Raw genomic sequence first — 19,854 nt, 5'->3', positions numbered from 1 at the left:
ACCACATTACACTTCCAACATTAAAGGGTGAGAATAATGACATCTTCACACAGCAGTGAAGACTCTACTTGGAGCACATCTGGTTGAAAAGTTCTGAAGATTAGAGAAGCAGGGGATAAGAAAGCAGAAGACTGTCAGGCTCTTCCTGAAAGAGGGTGTGCACTCAGCCCAAGAAGTCTGCAATTACATTTCCTCTTCCCTTTCAACCCAATTTGTAAAACCATCTGTACCACCTGTCCTTCCATCACACACTCCTCCGCAGTATCACTGCAAAGGCTGAAATGTTCTTTCTGCTGTTCTGCTTCACAGTGGCCGCCTTCCCCCTCGTGGCACAGCCGAGGACCAGCAGCTTTCATAATGAAGGCAGGCTTCCCAACAGGAGTGACTATTTCTAGTTACGAAGATATTATTTTCTAGAGGAAAACAATTCTTGCTACGCTTGTGCTTCCCCTGGAAAGATCTGTGCAATTAATAGTGCTTCAGGCTTTTATTTCCCATAAATAAATGAGCTAGGAATTGAGCTGGGAATTTGAGAGAACTGGAGAAATGAAAAGTCTTTCAATAACAGCACGGCTTTCTTAAGGGACACAGCTGAGTGTGTCAAAAGATAACTTGGCCCCAAGGAGAAGCTCTTGTAATTATGAACGGTAACGTCAGGGAGATCATCACGCCTCAGCTGTCTCAAGGAAAGGTTTTCTGAAGTAACAAAAGCTCTTTTGTCACTCAACAAGCGATAGGAACACTGCACACCAGCACACTGCACACCAGCTTCTGCCATCCCACTGGAAGATCCAAGAACGTGCAAAGATGGAGATAAAACCAATACCCATGTTGTAACTCGCTGCTCTCAGAGTATGTTAGATTCTTACACTTGCAATAAAAAGCACTAAGAAAGTTGGAGAAGAACCAGCTCCTGCTCCTTTATTACCCAAAATGCATCCCTCAGTGCTCTCAGACACTAATGTACTCCACATCAGAGATCAAGACTGCCACAAGGCACTACAAAGCATGGTAAGAATGCATATATAACAAAATCTGTACTGTATGGGAACTGCTGAATCACGGCCTGAAGAACCTCTGATGGCCACCTGAGGCGAGCACTGAGTCAGCCATGGAGCACAGGTGAAGGCAATTCAGCTGTGTGATGGAAGGGCTGGAGCCTGGCTGCACCTCTCCTAGACCCATTTAAGAGCTGACTGCCAGTGGGGAAGGATCTTCTTTGGTGATCCTTCCTTTGGAGTTTCATAGCGAGTCCAGGATACAGGTAAGCATTCTGTCTGTTCTGTTTTGGTATAATAACTGCATAGCCAAATTCTCTGGTATATTTCATAACTATAGCATCTGTACATTTATTGATTATACACTGTACATATAATATTCAGGTGTAACTTACCTATCTTTTGCAATATGAATGATTGCATAAAACCAAAAATATCACAAGATATACCACAACTACAGACACTTTCACCTTACAAAAAAAGTAGTAGGCCTTATCTTTTTCTCACTTGGTTCATAATGTTCAGCTGAAGAACTGAACTTACAGAATCTACATGTTTATTTGTCATATGTTTATTCTTTTTTTTCCTGTATATGATAGACTGTATTTCTTCTATAGCTGCACTGAGGACCAGCCTTTTAGTTTAGATTCAGCTGATACCTCTAACTAATTTCACTGTAGAGGTAATGCAGAGCTAAACCAAACTCATGCATATCAGCTGGTATCTGAAGAAGTGAAGCTGATAGACCAGGTCAGTAACAACAGGACACACACACAACATGCTCATGAGATACTCACTTCAGCCTTGGGCAGTTTAGACCAAGTGCTGTGAGAGAAGCATCTGTAAGGTTGCAACAGCCCGAAACACACAGTGACTGAAGTCTATGGCATCCTCTACAGATTTTTACAATACCTTCATCTGAAATTTGCTGCAACACAGAAGAAGTTGAAATTGCTCTGTTATTCAGTTGTCTGACAGGAATGAAAATCTAGTCATATTTCTGGACTTTTTGTCACCCTGTATATAACCATGGACAGCCTGTAAACTTTCAATCAAAAATGCCATTAGGATAACTTACTGGCAATGTTGAGAATAAAATCAACATAGATGATTCTTCCTTCTCTCTGCATTTTTCCAAACACAGACTACTGTTCAAATGCCATCTCAAGAACAGAAGCAGACTTCTTTCTTCTTGTTTCTCTTTTAATTTGCATTTGCTTTACAGTTTTCATATAACACTTTTTTTTTTTCCTAAATGTAGTTGCCATTATGTGAAACATCTCACTCCTGTTCAACAGCAGGAGAACCACAACTACAAAATCTATTTTACACTCAACAGTAGAAATCATTCATCTACACTTAAGACTCAAAGAATGGAGTTTTTCCATTTCTCAAAACTCTTCCATAGTTGGCAGACTGAAAAAAAATAAGAAGCCTTTCTCAATCTGGAAGATAAAGACAACAAACTCTGAAAAAGGCAGCAATCCCAGGTAGTCTCAACACAGCTGTGCATAAAACAGCAACAGGAACTACATTCTTGGATGCATGTGCAAATATTTGTTTATTTACAGGTAATCTGTTTTGGAAAAAGTGTTCCTTCCTCCACTCGTTCCTATTCCAAGAACTTAATTTTTCTGCTGAACAGCTAATCCTTCATGCTGAGGCAAGTCTTATCTCCTGGACTAAGATTATTCTTGCAACAGTAACAAGGTCCTCTACCATATTTCAAATTAAAAGTACACACTTCTTTCATAGGCCTCCCACCTAGGTATGCTAACACTACTATAGCATATTTGCTCGAATCACTACCACAAACATCACCTTTTAAGGTGATGTAAACAGGATGGGAAACTGCAGTTGAGCACAAAAGGTTATCACCTTATGTTCCTCCCCCCAAACATTTCAGTATCAGTAGTTTAAATTTGCAAACTTTTCTCTCAAATGAAGACAGAAAATTAGATTTCTTCTCATTGTGGGTCCAGAAAAACTTGCATCAGCTACAAAGATAAGTTTTGATTAATAATACTCATTATTAATAGTCCAATATAAACCAACTATTTTTTGGCTTTGATTCTCCCAGAATATGGTATTTTTTGTTTCCTTTGAGATACATTCATGACATAATTATTGAGTAAACAATCTACTTCATAGGTAGGGACCATGCAGAACCTTACGCTGCTGCTGGAGATGGAGCAAAAACTTTAAGTTACATACAGGAATATACTGAGACTGTTATTTCAATCCCTCTTAAGAAAGAAAAGTGGCCAGAAATGCCTGCAAGTCCCCAGCTTCTACATTCCAGAAATGGGACCTTATAGATGCAGTTTCCAGAGGTAGTGTCAGTTCACTTTGCAGCTACTGGACTTTGCCTGTCATTTCAAGAGGTCTATAAAACAAAGCTGCTAGAATTGAAGTATGGATCATATGAAGTACAGGGAGACCTACTATGTAAAATCAGTGGGAGCCCTTTAATCACGAAGAGCTTGGCTGCTTCTGGAAGCACACTTCCAAGCCCAGCAAGCAGAACATACTTGCTGAAATCGGCTTCAAAGCACACCCAAATAAGTAGGACATACATGCTAGCAACTCAAAAATTCAAAGGGACAATTTTTTTCACTTGTGATTTTTGAGGCTTGTCTATTTATACGTATTTTTAATATGTAGGATCCTCACCTGGGGAGGAACAACCAGACACATCAGTACAGGCGAGGGGCTGACCTGCTGAAAAGAAGCTGTGCAGAGAAGGATCTGGGTGACCTGGTGTACAGCAGCTTGGCCATGAGCCAGCAGTGAGCCTGTGCCAAGGAGGCCAATGGTGCATTAAGAACAGTGTGTCAAGGGAGGTGATTCACAACTCTGCCCTGGGGGGGCCACATCTGGAGTACTGTGTCCAGGTCTGAGCTCCTCAGTTCCAAAAAGATGGGGAATTTGTAGTGAGAGTCCAGTAGAGGGTCACAAAGATGACAAAGAGCATGGAGCAACTTACTTTAGAGGAAAGGCTGGAAGACCTGGGGCTGCTCAGCCTGGAGAAGAGAAGGCTGACGGGTCATCTTAATAATGATTATAAATATCTGCAGGGTAGGTGTCAAGACAGGCCAGGCTCCTTTTGTTGGTGCCCAGCAACAGGATAAGGGACAACGAGCACAAACTGGAACATGGGAACTCCCATATGAACACGAAGAAAAACTTACTGGGAGGGTTACAGAGAACTGAACAGGCTGCTCAGGGAGGCTGTGAAATCTCCTTCTCTGGAGACATTCAAAACCCAACTGGACACTGTTCTGTGTTACCTCCTATGGGGAATCTGCTTTAGCATGATTGGACTGGATGACATCCTGAGGTCCTTCCAAATCCCTATGATTGTCATCTATGTGACAACAAATATAGCAAACAAAAAATAGTCCTATGAAGCATAAACTGAGGAAACGTTTCGGTGCTTGAACTCATGCAGATTTTATGGCATGTTCCAGCAATAAAACTGTAAGCAACTTTCCAAAAGGAAAAAATCTAACATTTTAATTATTTGAAGGTGCTTGACAAAGGCCCTAATACTCAATTTATTTCAAACTTTTCTAAAGATTATTTATAGCTGAGCAGTGATTTAACTACATTTCAAGCCTACAAGATCTATCTCGCTCCCAAAAAGTTAAATCAGAAATAAAACAAAGCAGATGTAATACAGCAAACCTAAATTGTATGTACTGTAAGTACAATTTAATAAACATGAATGATTCCCCTTTATTTCGTCAGAAATGAAGGTCATCTTCCATTGCTGTTGAAAAAAGCATGTCCTTCTGCTATTTAGATGGTTCTGAATCATTTCCCAGTATGATGCCAATAGATTTCTACTCTCCATTATGTAGCCCACAATATGGCTTCTGCTCAATTAGAAATCTTAACATTATGAATGGATCAAAACGTTTGACCTTAACAGATGGGAGAACAAGAATTACATCTGTGACACTGCATGTCTTAGTACACACAATTCATGAGAGTTGAATGCATGCAGTTAATTCTTACTCAGGAGCTTGCTACAGTCAAAAGACAGAATGATGAGAAAACCCATTATAAATCCACACTTGGCTGTGGAACTGCCAGCATGCTCCACAAGATATCTATTATACACAAAATTAACTAAACTGCAGACATATACTATTAGAATTATTTAAGTGTGTCATTCATTAGCATTTGGAAATGGTCTAAGATTCCTAGAGAATGTATCTTTTGAAGTACCAAATACTTACTGTGCAGGACTGCAAGTTCAGGATTGCAAGCTCATGACAGTGATTTTGAATGTGTTTCAATGCTTCATCTTCTAACTGTATCAGCAATTAAATTGGACAAAGGAAAAGAAACAAGAAATTATAAGCAAACTGAAGCAATGTATATATCTTGTAATACTGAACAAAAGACTACAACAAAAACAATACACTTTTTAAATTCATGGATTTCAAAAAGTCAAAAGAAAAATTTTATTCCTAAAGGATCACCCAAGCAGTTATGTACCTGTGTGCAACCTCTAAGAAATAGAGCTTTTAGTCCACTACACCCTTTCACCAGTGCTTCAATACCATCCTTCGTAATCTGATCACACCAGGAAAGATTCAAATGTTCCAGATTTCTGCAACCCTCACTGGGAGAATTAGAAAAATACATAAAGTTAAATCCAGCCTTCAAATAGTCATAACAGTGGGAAACCCAAATTAAACACACTGTTAGAAATTAATGATAGCCAGCAGACCGTGCCAGGCCTCCACAGAAAAGTCAAGAGAAAAGACCACACACAAACATCATTGTCTACACCCAAGAAGTTCTAGATATAAGATACAGCCAGTGCTGATGCACAGTATTAAGGTTCAGCACTGTGGTTTTGTCTTAAAACTTTATTATATATTGAACAGTTCTTTAAATTCTTTTCTTTAACACAAAACACTACATCTTCTTACCTTAAACCTTTCAAAGAGCTGTTTGTGATGGCTACACAAGATGTCAGATCCAGATGTTTCAGCTTGGAACAGAATCTGCTAAGACTGTAACACGTGCTGCAAAACAGCAGACACACTAAAAATACCTTCAGCTACTTCTTTTTCCAAATTTCACCATCAAACAGAAAAAACCTTCGACTTACCTGTCAGTGATTTTTGTGCACCCGTTCAAATTTAAGTGTTCGATGTTTCTACAGTTCTGTGCAAAGGTCCTAAAACCAACAAAAAGCTGGAGAATTACTACAATGCCAGAAGTTATGATTCAGTCACTAGAGTGCGCTCTGTCCTGTAACTCCTCATCTCAGCCAAAAAACTCCATCTTCAAGCCATACAGTAGAACATCTGTTCCAGTGATTGACTTTTTATTTTGCTACTCAAGGCTCTGTCTTGGGTAACTCCAGAAACTAAGTGTTGTTCCTCCCTCAAATACCACTTGAGAAAGGTGTTTATTTCTGCCATTAAGCAGAACTGATTTGCTTCAAATGCCTTAACTGAAATCATTAAAGGAATGAATACAAAGGTTGAAATGGCACATCAGATACTTCCTAAGCACAGTTAAGGTGCTGGGAAGAGTTGTTACACATTTCATTACTGAAGCTTTTGTAGGTACCATTAAGGAACTCACTCCCACATCAAACAGAAAGAACATGCCTTGCACAACACAGAAGTGGGATCTAGTCTACTTGGACTACTAAGGGAAAGCCCTGCGGGCTCTAAATTAGTTATTTATTATTTTAAAAATTAAAATGCATCTGTGTGCACCACTGGGTATGCACGCTAAAGATGATTACAGCTATTACACCACTAAAAGCCTGTATATATCATTAAACTAATTACCCAGAAAAAAAAAAAAAAAGCATCAACTTTCTTTTCATCTTTTCAGAGTAATGTTTACAGCTGCACTGCATTTCAGAACACTGTTTTTATGCCCGCGTTTCCTCCAACTGCATGGATTTTATTGGCAGGGGTGGAGGAAACACACAAAAACATTTTTGTCTGGAGGCCTGCAGTGGTTAACAGATCCGACTACACACTCAGCTGGTAACAGCTTCCTGGCTCTCCTGTGTGGACTGAAAACAATGGAAAAAAAAACAACAGAATCAGCAGCAGTTAGACTGGTGATAGTTTCCACTTGAATACTTAAAACAGCTATTCCAAAATTCACATACTGGAGTGAAATTTGCAATCGAGACACTCTTCAAATCACTTGAAAAGACACTATGCTCTGTAATAACTTGCATTAACAGCCTGTGAGATTCAAGCAGGGATGTGTCTGTGCACAGATGCCACGAACATTCAGCACCTGCACAGCCAAAGCCTACTTTGATTTCTGCCTGTTTTTAAATGAAATACGGATGCAGAAGAAGGAAAAAATGGATAATTCATATCACTCCCAGAAATACTGAAAGGGTCCTGATAAGACTCATCTTAATGTTTTGAAACTTTTAAAGCTCACACGTTTGCCATTCAGTGGTTAATTGCAATACCACCTGCTTGTAAATGCCTCAGACACAGCCACCTACACCAGTTATTACAGATGCACTTGTGCATAGTGCCAACAGCCCAGCAGCTGTCTCTGCTAACCCTGCCCAATTTCCTGTTGGCACAACTAGCCCCACCGACCCATTGATGCACACAGGCTGCACGCTCAACTGCTAAATTACTCTAAATATGTCTTTACTAAATATACTGCCATTCAAATACATCACAACCCCAGTCCTCTTCTCAGACACCATTAGTACCTGAATCAACATGTATGTACTGGTTCTACTCACTGCAGTCCCCTAGCCTTAGAGTTCTGATTAGTACTCATGAGCCTAAACTGAATATTAAAGTTAAGGGGAAGGTGGGTGAAGAGCAAAATTTTCTGCTTACTGTCATCTTTCCTCCTTATACCTTTCTTATTTCTTTCCTATCTATCCCTCAGTTTGAGCCCCTCTCCAAATATGCCTTCCCCTTCTCTTCTATTTCCAGACTTTCCCTACTGAGGACACAAGGGTCATCTACATGTATGCTCCGGAATCTTGCAGGGATGCTGCAGAAAGTTAACTATGGTTGAGGCTATTTCTTTTTCTATAAGAGCAGTTGCCAGTCATCTGGAAAGGAAATGGTAACACACACTTTCCTCTGAGGAGACAACACTGTTTGAAGGTGGCAAAACCCCATGGAGCAGTTAGGGAGATGTCCTGCAAGGACTCCTGGGCCTGGCCTACAAGGAAACCTCTGGGTCTGAAGTCAGGATGCCTGCCTGGGTTACTAAAGCAATTTATTATTTAACTAGCAGCTGGATTCAGAGGACCACAACTCTGTCAGGAGTATCCTTTTCTTGTATTAGCAAAATGGATGTGAAGAATTAATTCCACAGATACAATAACACACCTATAATTTTAATACTGGATTAGATTCTAGATTTTTAGCAATGTGTAAGACAAATCTAGGAAGACTGAGAAAACAGAAAAAAGATTGTTTAGAACGGGTCAACATAACATTTCTAGTTGTTTTGTTTTGTTTTGTTTTTTAACCAAATTTATGGCCCACAGCTAATCAGGGTCCCATTCCAAATCTCAGTATTTCCTATCTCAGTTATGTCACCAATACTTTACATGGTTTTGTCATTGGCTGGTTTTCTTTCTGTTTTTTTTTTGTTTTGTTTTTAAGAAAAAAAAAAGCCTTTAAACTTCTACAGGGAGAAACACTCTGCCTCAGACTACGCACCAGAAATGCTCATGAATTTGCTCTGAAGCAAATTCAATGAATTAGACTTGCTCACGAGTTTTAGAAAGAGGTCACGAGGCACTAAAAAAATGCCACTGTTTAACTCAAATCTTTATGCTTTTATCTTCCACAAAAAAGCAGCCACACTAAGTCAGACTGAACATCACCTAGCCCAGTCTGCTGCGACAGTGAGGAAAGAGCAACAGCTGCCAAGAAGTTGTATCCTGAGCTTGGCTCCCAGTATTCTGAGTCCTCAAGGACTTGTCAAACAGGGGCCCTTCAGCTGGAGGTAAGATCTGTGGGTTAAATCAACAAAGAAACACCCACAGAGGAATCTGGATAATCAGTCTGAATATAGAAAAAGCTTACAGGGATTCAAAGTTTCTTGTGAGAACAAGCTGCACCATTCAATTTATATACTGCATAAAGAAGGGCCAGCTTCCCTAAGATGCTTGTGTTGCCTGTTTGTTCTTTATTTTACATCACAGAAAGAAGAGAATCCCATACCCTTCCCAATTTGGCAGGCACCAGTCTTTAGTTTTTCTCCCATTGCTGGGACCACTCTCATGTCTAAAAAAGATGAATTATAATCTGGCTACTGATCCTGATGAAATTATATCGGCAGCTTGCCAAAGTATAAACCTGAAAACATTTAAAATGCTTGAAAAGTGAGAGAAAAGAAAAATTTTAATTCATTTCTAAGGGAAAAAAAAAAAAAAAATTAGCTATATTTTATTCTCAAACTGATGGCTCATTTAGTCACTGCTACGGTACTTAGTACTTACTTAAGTGTCCCATTTTGACCATCAGAAGGTACATAAAATCCAAACAGATCTACCAATAATTACTTATTTCCTAATATTTGGAACAAAAGCAATGTCTTAGCCTAGGACTTTACTTACTTTAAGGAGGAGTCTCCAACAACGTGACATCCTCTCAGACTAAGTTGTCTCAGGAACCCACCGCACCTTTTCGATATATTTTCCACAACACGACCCTTAAACCAAATAAAAGGAAGATTTTGTTGAGTTTTATTCTGACATAACATTCTTAGCAACTTAAAAATCCCAACAGAAACGTATCTCTTTGAAATTCCTTTTCTACTTTAAGAAAAAGAGTTACCTGATGAGAGAAGTGCTGTTCACTTCAATCTTTAGTTCTCTTTCTGAGTCTACCATATGTAGCTCAATTTTTTGCCTCAGCAATACCTTACCCATTAAGATTGCTGTCAATTTTGCAAGAAGTCTGCAGAACTGCCCAGAAGCAGAACAGGAGGCATCCTGTTCCTCAAGGACTGGTTGTTACTCCAGCACACAAGGTTACATTATCCACAGATACATGTTTAGGATAGCGTGACACTACACTGAGCTACAGCCTCTCGTAAGTCTTGTTTTACAGAATGGCTTGGGTTGGATGGGACCTCAAGGATCATGAACTTTCAATCCTCCTGCCACAGGCAAGGCCATCAACCTCCAGTTTAGGTACTAGACCACGTTGCCCAGGGTCCCATCCAACCTGGCCTTGAACACCTCCAGGGAGAGGGCATCCACAGCCTCTCTGGGCAGCTGTTCCAGCACCTCACCAGTTTCACATTAAAGAACTTCCCTCTGACATACAATCCAAATCTTCTCTCCTTGAGCTTAAAACAATTCCCCCTTATCCCATCACTGTCTACCCTCATAAGAAGTTGATTCCTCTCCTGTTTATAAACCCCTTTATAAACAGAAGGCTGCAATGAGATCTCCAGACAGCTTTCTCTTCTCCAGGCTGAACAAGCCCAGTTCCCTAAGCCTGTCCCCGAAGGGAAGGTGCTCCAGCCCTCTGCTCATGTTCATGGCCCTGCTCTGGACCCTCTCCAACAGCTCCACATCTGGAGGCCCCAGACCTGGACACAGTACTCGAGTACTTCAACCGCATCCAGAAGATTTGCCAGAGACTACCTGCTAGCTTTCAAAGTTGTATTTATTTGCATGTCTGTTCCTACCATTTAGAAATGATACTTTTCACACTGTGTAGCACAGTTTACAAACAAAACTTCCTAATTGACCCCACTTGCTATAAAATTCTATTTATTTACATCTTGAAAGCATTTTGCTATGTAATAGGAGCAAGCAGAATGGTACAGTACTTCTAGTATTCTAAGCTCAAAGTGTAGCACTATTGAAAATATGTTATTTAAATTGTGGTACATAATATGCACCCTTCTTTTAATTTTTTTGACAGTCAGAATAAGATGACAGACCAAAAAGCACTGCAACAACTGACTAGACATCATACGGTGTCTACGTTTAGAAAGATAAAAGTAAAAATAAATCAACACTGATCATCTAACAAACAGGACCACTACATACCCAACAGAACCTTCTATCTTCTTCTCTTTTATTTTACATATAGAAACTTACAAAATTATAGAGCAGTGAATTTTTATTTTTATTTCTTCTCTATATGCAGTGGTGGCATTTTCACAGCATCAGTAAAGACATTTCTTGTATTTTGTTATTCTCCTGCAATACTGAACTCTCGATGAAAACATTTTTATCAGCACTTGTTTGTTAAGTCAGTAGGTAACTGGTCACCTCCTCTCTCAAACACATTTACATCAAAACAAACCAAAGATCATTACACACTTCATGAAATTACATGGTTTTTTAGAGTTCTCCAATCACTCAGAACTATTTCTCACAAGAGGGCATGTACCTTTACTTTAAGGATAAAGTCTTCTCAACAAGTTACATATAATGGAGGCTCAATAATGGAGGGGGGGGATCCAAAATCTAATTATTCAAAGCAAATTGAAATAAATAATGACATACGGTTTCTCATATCCATTTATTAATTGAAGCATGTTAAAAGCCCACCAAAACAGTGTATTAAAAAGGACAAGTACATTAAAATGTGTTCAGGTATTTGAATAAGATAGTGTCACTCAAAAACTAGTTCTTCAAACTACTTCAGCTTGTATTTGGTACCACAGACCCACAAATCCTAAGGTTCATTTAACTTTAGGAAGATTTTCACACAACTTTGTGGAAGGAAAAAAAATTCCTTTATGGTACAGAAATACATTTTTCTTGGCTTGTTCTACATCATCCAAGACTTCAAAAAGGGAAAAATATACCACAAAACATGACTTTCCATTATCCGACAGTTTCAGATCAAGTACTGCTTGACGTTATGTGAAACATCATCAAACAGTACAACAACTAATGGAGCTTTTAAAAAGCTGCCATATGCACCTGTCCTGGAGTCTGACAAAAAAACCCACATTACTAAAACAGCTTAAAGCAAAACAAAACACACTGTAAGATATGGTTTAGTAGTCTGTGGTAGCAATGGTGACAGGAGGACAGCTCTAGATTGGACTAGATGATCTTGAAGGTCCTTTCTAACCTTGTGATTCTATGATGCTAAAACAGGTCTTTAATACTGAAAGTGAACGCATAACTCATTCAAAACTAATTCATGCAGTAATCATTGGTTTAAGTTACAAATAAATTTTAAGAATTTGTATTACAAATGTACTTAAATACAATATACTGAGGTAATCAAATGTCTCAAAAGCTTACAGAAAAATAGGATCATAACTTAATTTCATTCACTCTCCTTTATACCAGGCCAGAAATACATCTGAAAGGACAATGCCATTAGGTACAATAAAGACAAATTCAGCATAAACATAGCAAAAAGACTCCAGAAAAAAGCTGGCCAAGAGAAAAGCCACCAGTCTGGTGGGCTTCACTTTTTATTTCTTAGCAAATGAGAAACACAAGTTTGTATTTTTTTTAAAGGCAAGTGAAAAAGATGACATTAGAGCCCCAAAACATCTTAAAACACTTACAGATTCCAAAAATCTTTCTCCTACCTCTGCCAGATACTCATATTTAATATCTGTATAGCAGAGGAGCTGGAAATAAAATTTTAAGAAAACAGTGAGGAATTTTACTCTTTGTTACTGTAAAGCTTCAGGAATTCTTTGAAATAGGGTTTGCAAAATATACCAAATGACCCCCATCTGGATTTTACTTATGCAGTTAAAACTTTAGCACAAAAATTCAGAAGCAAATTCATTATTGTATTCTAAGCTTCATTTCAATTACCAAATACAAATAATGAATGAATTTAATTTATATTAAGGAACTGTATTTCCCATGGGTTTTAGTCTTCATTTTGCAATATCATAATTTATTTTTTTATGCACATCTATGATAACGTGTATGCACATGTTTGTTTTTTTTTTTCTTATGGAACATAAGACTGCCCTAATTGCTTCACTATATGTTGTATGGGAACTGCTGAATCACAGCCTGAGCCTCTGGTTGACCACCTGAGGCGAGCACTGAGTCAGCCATGGAGCACAGGTGAAGGCGATTCAGCTGTGTGATGGAAGGAGTGGAGCCTGGCTGCACCTCTCCTAGACCCATTTAAGGGCTGATTGCCAGTGGGGAAGGGTCTCTTCTGGAGTTCTCTCCTCTAGAGTTTTGCAGTGAGCCCAGGATACAGGTAAGCTTTCTATCTATTCTCTTTTGTTATTATGATCTGCTTAGCCAAACTCTCTTGTTTATTTCATAATTCTAATATCTTTATATTCATTGATTATACATTTGCTGAAAAGGATTTTAATCTGCATGAACCTACATCTCAGTAATTTCTTTTCACTCAAGCCACAGGAAAGAAGCATTGATGAAATGTACAAAGGTCCACAGCACAGCAAATCCAGGCCAAGTCAGGGAAGTAAGGGAAGATTTTTACCATTTTGTTGTTTCAGTTTATGTCTGAAGACAAGCACTCAGAGAGCTTCTAGCACTAGATGGCACTCTCACAGAGACCAGAGACAAGCAACAGAATCTTCCTACAAGGCCATCAGTAACTGTGAGCATCTCATTCAGTTCAGAGACACTGCTCATACCTTTGTTTTCTGGAAATGATCAGTTCTGAATTTGTTGAACTCTGCGTATATACAATATATGCCAAGTATCTGATACATTGCTTCCAAGCAAAACTCAAAAAAACATCATCAGTGTTTTAAAAAAAAAAAAAAAAAGCCAAACACAGAGTTGACCATTCACTCCTTTACTGCTTTATTATCCTGAGCTTTAGTCTTTAAAATGTGAACTCAGAGAATCTATGAGGTACTTAAGCATCACCAGAGGAATGAAACAAACAAGGACACTAACCTCTATATCTGTCTGAAAGTTAAAAAGGTCTATTCTTTGCCAATTGCTTCCATCCAGAGCTAAAACATTCCATGCCTACAGGAAACAAATAAGAGTTATACATCTCCAATGCCTGCTCCCTTTTGTTTTCCTCTCAGCAATTCCAATACAACAAACTCTCAAATACAAATTTGGGTAGCACTCTTTAAAAAACAAATGTAATAGCAGATATTAGTAACAAAATATTAACTAGTTAAAACCAGAACACTTGTTTAAATTAACCTCAACTCTCCTAAGTGGATTACATTTCAGAGTCTTATACCTATAAAATGTATAAAAGCAAGAAATGAAATGCAAAACACATACATAGCATGATTTAACTAGATATATATGGAGAGAAAAGCAAATGCACATAAGACTCCTTCCAAGAAAACCATAGTTCCTCAACCTCACAAGTTACTCTGTGAGGAAAATAAGCCTTTCAGAACATTGCTGACTTTCCACTGTTGGGATCAGGCCTTTCCATGTGCTGAGTTTACATACACACTTGATAATTGCTTCTTCATTGTTAGAGCAGTCCCTCAAAGCAAAACAAAGTAAAAAGGTAGAAAAACAAGAACATACTCAGAAAAACAGGAATAAAGAATATTGCATCCAACTGACATAGTTCTGAGAGAAAACAAAACAAGGATTTATTAATTTGCCTTGTTTTTCTTCAGATGTGTTCTAGGCTTTGACTTAAAGTTCTTACAAATCCTGATGTTAGTTAGCTCAGAACTTATTGAAGCTGCAAGCTAGAATAATACAGGTCTGGGAATTTAGTAGTTACACAATTATAGATTAAAACAAATAAAAGGAAGAAAGAAAGGCTTCTTCTGCGTTACAAGAATGAAGAATGATGTGGAAAGTTCATTCATGTTGTAGAAGAAAACACTTCACCACATATTTCATGTAGTAGCAGAATGCTTTTCATGTTAATTCAAAATAAAAGTAAGATTAGCTAAACATAAAAGCTTACTTGGCATGCTTTCTCTATTACCTTCTGTGTGCATTTCTTCTCTACTGGTAGTCCATTTACTTAACACCTTTTGTATTTGGCAAGCAAATGATGGATGTACTTAAGACACGTGGTGCACGTTAACTGAGCTACATGGAATTTTAAGCAGAATGTGTCTGACAAATACTGTTATACAGCCACGTGTTTAATAAAAAGCAAATGCCACTATGCCAAAATGGGTTTAATCCCTTCTCCAGATATAGAGCACACACTACTGGATATCTTTTCCATAGCCTTTAAAAAGAAATCCAGTCCATAGCAACTAATTTAGCATATCTGAACACAAAACTGGAACAACAGTTTTTTTGTTTTAAGATGTTGAGAGAAATACTTGATATTCTTATTTTTTAAACAGGAAGACCATCTGAAAGCCCATGATTTGCAAACAATTTAGAGCTTCCCAAAGAACAACAACAACAATAGAAACACATACCTTGGAAACTTGTGCACATCGACACAAAGTAACTATGTCCAAGAAAGAAAATATTCTAGAAGGAAAAACAATAAGAACATTTTCATTATTAATTCAAACTAACTTATGAATTCCCTGTTTACATATTTCTATGGAAGAAATCACCTGTTAGACAACAACAAATTTAAATTAAACAAAAGCATTCTATTTCAGTTATTCAGAGTGAAGGAGTAACCCCATACCCATCATGTTGAGACAGCCAACATCTACATAACAGGATCAATTTCAACAAAATCTATTTTAAATTTTCCCTGCTTTATTTCCCAAACACGTATGAATAACAAAATACTTTATTGCTTATAATTCAGAGAAACTGATCTATATACCTTTAATTGTGATACAGTTAAAGAAATAACATTTGCAACTATAGGTGAGGATTTAAGAGTCTGGTTTTTGCACTGAAGAGTTAATACTCAGTTTGGTGCTGTGGGTCCAGCTGTGCTTGAATGGACTCCCAACCTTAAAGAACTTGTTCATATCCACTGAGAACTCTTATGACTAGCTTTGTGAACTGTATTCTTTATTGGAGTAACAGAGGAGAGATGCTTTTAAGGTCAGTGATAAATACATTGTCTGCAGAGCATGTGTGAGTATCATTAATATGAATAATAAGCTGACTGCAAATGCGTTACATTATAGAATAACTCTCTATAGAGATTTTTAAGTTTCCTGAGGGAAGCACTTTGTATAACTGAGTATGTAAATCCCAGCCATTCGATGCTCCTAGGGGAGGAAGAGAAGCTCAGCCTGTCAACAGGTCCCACAAGCCAGAGGTATTCTCCTGCTTTGTCTGCAATTGTATCTTCCCCAAACACTTGATCTTTAAGGCCACTTTAATGCTATTTTCCTTCTTTGGGGTGGAACTTGAGTGATTATAATCATATGTAGCTTTGTTGCAATTGGTGCAAACAAAGACTGAAAAGCTGCTGTGAATGGCTACTGTACAGTTTACCAGTTCCACAGTACCACCAAGTTCCCATCTCTGCAATTCTGACACACAGCCTGGTTGTGGAGTTTTACACTTCACTTTTGTGCTCTCTCTCTTAAGAGTCAGCATACTGAGCTCCCTGGTGCTGTTAACAAGCTGATGTTTCCTTGTCTTGTGTTGCTTAGTGAACTGTCATGGAACAGACATATGCAAACAGACTTTGCATATTCACTGCATTCCACAGCAGAGGTTTCTTCAAGGCTTTTCTCAAGGGAGGTATATTCCAACACATCACTTCCAATAATTATTCCACGTATTTCATTCTGAGACATAGTCATTCACACTTCACAAATATTTAGAAAGAACTGGGGAAGTCATACGCGGCCTCATTAAGAGGATTAAATCCTCAAGGGCTCTTGGGCTGCTCGCTATTTACAGAGTAAAACTATTAGGTTAAACTATTATTATTAGCAGGATGGTGTTGTCATAATCATTAAGATTGGACATGACCTTCAAGATCATCAAGTTCCAACTTCCGACACATCATCACTATGCCCACTAACCACGTCCTTAAATGTCACACCTACATGTTTCTTGAAAGCCCCCAGGGATGGTGCCTCTGCCATCTCCCTGGGCAGCCTTTCCAATACTGTATCAGTCTTCTGCAGAAGAAATGTTTCCTAATATCCAACCTGAACCTCCCCTAGTGCAACTTGAAGTCAGTGCCTTACTTACCAGGGAGAAGAAACCAATCCCCACCTTGCTGCAACTTCCTTTCAGGTAGTTTTGGAGAGTGTTGAGGTCTCCCCTGAACCTCCTCTTCTCCAGACTAAGCAATCTCAGTTCCCTCAGCCACTCATTTTAAGACTTGAGCTCCAGACCCTTCAACAGCTTTGTTGCCCTTCTCTGGACACGCTCCAGGGCCTTGATGTCCTTCTTGTAATGAGGGACTTAAAACTGAACACAGCACTCTAAGCGTGGCTTCACCAGTGCCAAATACAGTAGAACAATCACTTCCATAGTCCCACTAGCCACGCTACTTCTGATATAAGCAAGCACAGCGTTGGCCTTCCCGGCCACCTGGGACAATGCTGACTCAAGATCAGCTAGCACTGAACATAGAGAAGGGAAATAACACACTGATAAACGTAAGTTCAAGAATCTAAGTGCTAACACAAAGCATGGTGACTCAGATTTCCAAAAGGCTATGTCACAATACCTAGCAACTCTTACATCGTCAGTGTATTATTTTAATTCACTTTACAAGAAGCAAGAAAGATTACAATTCAAAATCTAGCATTACTCTTTCAAACACTGAATTGATTCTTCACGACTGGCAACTTTTAATAGTTTTCTAAAATAAAAGTTTCATTGTCAAAACAAATTTTTGCAAAATACCATTTTCAAGCAACAACAGAGCCATTTCAAAGGATGTTCTCAGGAAATAAAATACACTAGCTTAAGCGTAAAATACAGATCCCATTCCAAAATCCTTTTCTTTTGCAGAGAACGAAAGATGTTTCTATAATTCACATATAAACTACCACTTGACATTTTCAGTCATCAAAGAACTGAACAGTAATAATAACAATTCCATCTTATATCAAATATTAACGCCAAGGAGTAAACATCAGCAGTATAACAGACATGGTTATCTTAAGTTTACAGAAGCTGAAGCACAAAAGACATCTTGAAATTGTTTCTAATGAAGACAAGAAGGACTGTGACAAACCATCTCGTGACTCCATATTCTTGCCTAAAGAAAGCACACAGCATGCTTTGGAAGTGATGCAAGTTCTGCTGGAAGTAAGAAATAACAGAAGGAATTGAAGATGCTGAAGAAAAGGTATTTTATATATCTCATCTACTGAGTTGTCTAGCAGCTTGTCTTCATGTTTGACTATTTATTACTGTTACAAGATTAATGTTGATGCATGATTTCTGTTGAAAAAGTAGACTGAAACCAAATATGGAACAGATGTATTTATTTTTGCTCCATTCCCTATGAAGTGACTTTTTATCAAAGTAAAAAAAAAAATAGAAGTGATTATTTAAGTTAAAAGGAGAACTATTTTAGTAAGTGTAAAATTCTAGACACTTCTACACTTATTTTTGTTCTAAAAAAGAAACAGTATTGAAATGTGCCTGAAACTGCCCTCCTCAAAATAGGTAATTTAAACAACACTAGGATTCAGCAAATTCAGAATCATTATTATTCAGTTAATAACAGCATAAATAAGAATTACTAGTAAATTATTTTATAATTGCTAAGACTCGTTTTGCCAACTTGTTTCAAAATTTCCACACTGTTCTCCTTTTTTCCCCTCTATAGTATAGTCTTACATGCAAACTTTCAGCCCCACAGAACTCCTAGCACGTCCATACCAGTTAGGAAAACTACCCAACAGGACACAAGACAATAGCATTTTAAAGGCTTTAAAATCCAGCCACAGAACTGAGACAGAGATGGCAACACTGATGTTGTCTGGCACTTATGGTGAAGGGCTATGTTAGCAGGCACTTGTGATTTTAAAATGTGGAAAAAATTACCATGTAGGCCAGCTGATGGTTGTACAGCACATCTGTCCTCTATGACCATAATTATGTAGGTGGAAGCTAATGCAGCCAGCAGCCAGATTCATTTCCACTTAAGTCTTTGGCACAGATTAGTTAAGGAAACTGGAAATGTAACTAGTTAACGGATTCACAGTAAAGTTTAGGATAATCCATACTCACTTCCCGTACCCAAGGTCATTAATTTTTCCTTAGTTATCCTGCATTGCACCCAAGGAAGATAATCTGCTTACCCATAATCAGAGTTCTTCAAGCCTCTTCCTGCCAGGGCATACACCACTCTGGACACATAAATGCCTCATAAGCTTGGCCTTGGAGATCTTTCAATGCTAACAGCACCTGAAGTATGCATGACATTTATGCCAGAGGCACAAAGACTTGCACAAGCTCCCAGTTCCCCAACTCCATTAAGGTAAACTTGTATTTGGCTTAAGCCTGAATTCCAGAAAATGAATATTCTTGATTTGAAAGCCTTCAAGGGATGGAAAATCACCACCTTCTCTGATAGTTTGTTCCACTGGCTAATCACGCTGTTATAATATTTGCCTTATTTCCAAGGTGAATGTCTGACTTTCAGCTTTATGCTTTCCTCTACTTTTCTTCACCAAATTAAAGAGTGCTTTCGCAGTTAGTACTTTCTCCTTATGGAGTTTTAAAATCACTTATCATGTCACCTCCAATTCTTTTTATTTCAGTTCTTTAAATCTCATTTTCTCTGCCCGTTCTTTTCCAGTATGTTTCTTCAAAGACAGACATCTAAAGCAAATGTAGCGTTAAAAAGTTTATTAGTTCCAACAAAGCTGTACACAGACACAAAGCATTATTTTACTGCTCCCATTTTCAGAGCCTTTTTGACAGAGAATCAGACAAGGAACTTACAGTATCTTGTACATCTCACTCTCACATCCTCTACTACGATGACACATCCCCGACCACAGCACTCGATGTGAGAGTGAAATGGGACACTCCTTA

The 19,854-nt window shown here is 38.3% G+C and overlaps 1 protein-coding gene across 1 annotated transcript in view; it reads right to left on the bottom strand.

Moving 5' to 3' along the window:
• Positions 1-19,854, bottom strand: part of FBXL2 (F-box and leucine rich repeat protein 2) — a 48,963-nt gene that overhangs the window by 6,834 nt on the left and 22,275 nt on the right. Inside the window, exons 3-10 of the mRNA XM_052694310.1 lie at positions 15,342-15,396; positions 13,873-13,947; positions 9,601-9,695; positions 6,127-6,195; positions 5,945-6,040; positions 5,505-5,631; positions 5,243-5,317; positions 1,796-1,926 (exon numbers count right to left, since the gene is read on the bottom strand). Coding sequence (XP_052550270.1) covers positions 1,796-1,926; positions 5,243-5,317; positions 5,505-5,631; positions 5,945-6,040; positions 6,127-6,195; positions 9,601-9,695; positions 13,873-13,947; positions 15,342-15,396 — 723 coding nt within the window. The remainder of the gene's footprint in view (positions 1-1,795; positions 1,927-5,242; positions 5,318-5,504; positions 5,632-5,944; positions 6,041-6,126; positions 6,196-9,600; positions 9,696-13,872; positions 13,948-15,341; positions 15,397-19,854) is intronic.

Source organism: Tympanuchus pallidicinctus, unplaced genomic scaffold, assembly GCF_026119805.1.
Source record: "Tympanuchus pallidicinctus isolate F22 unplaced genomic scaffold, pur_lepc_1.0 scaffold3, whole genome shotgun sequence".
Lineage (NCBI taxonomy): Eukaryota > Metazoa > Chordata > Aves > Galliformes > Phasianidae > Tympanuchus > Tympanuchus pallidicinctus.
Note: the sequence above shows the minus strand (reverse complement) of the source record. Positions and strands in the feature narration are given on the sequence as shown.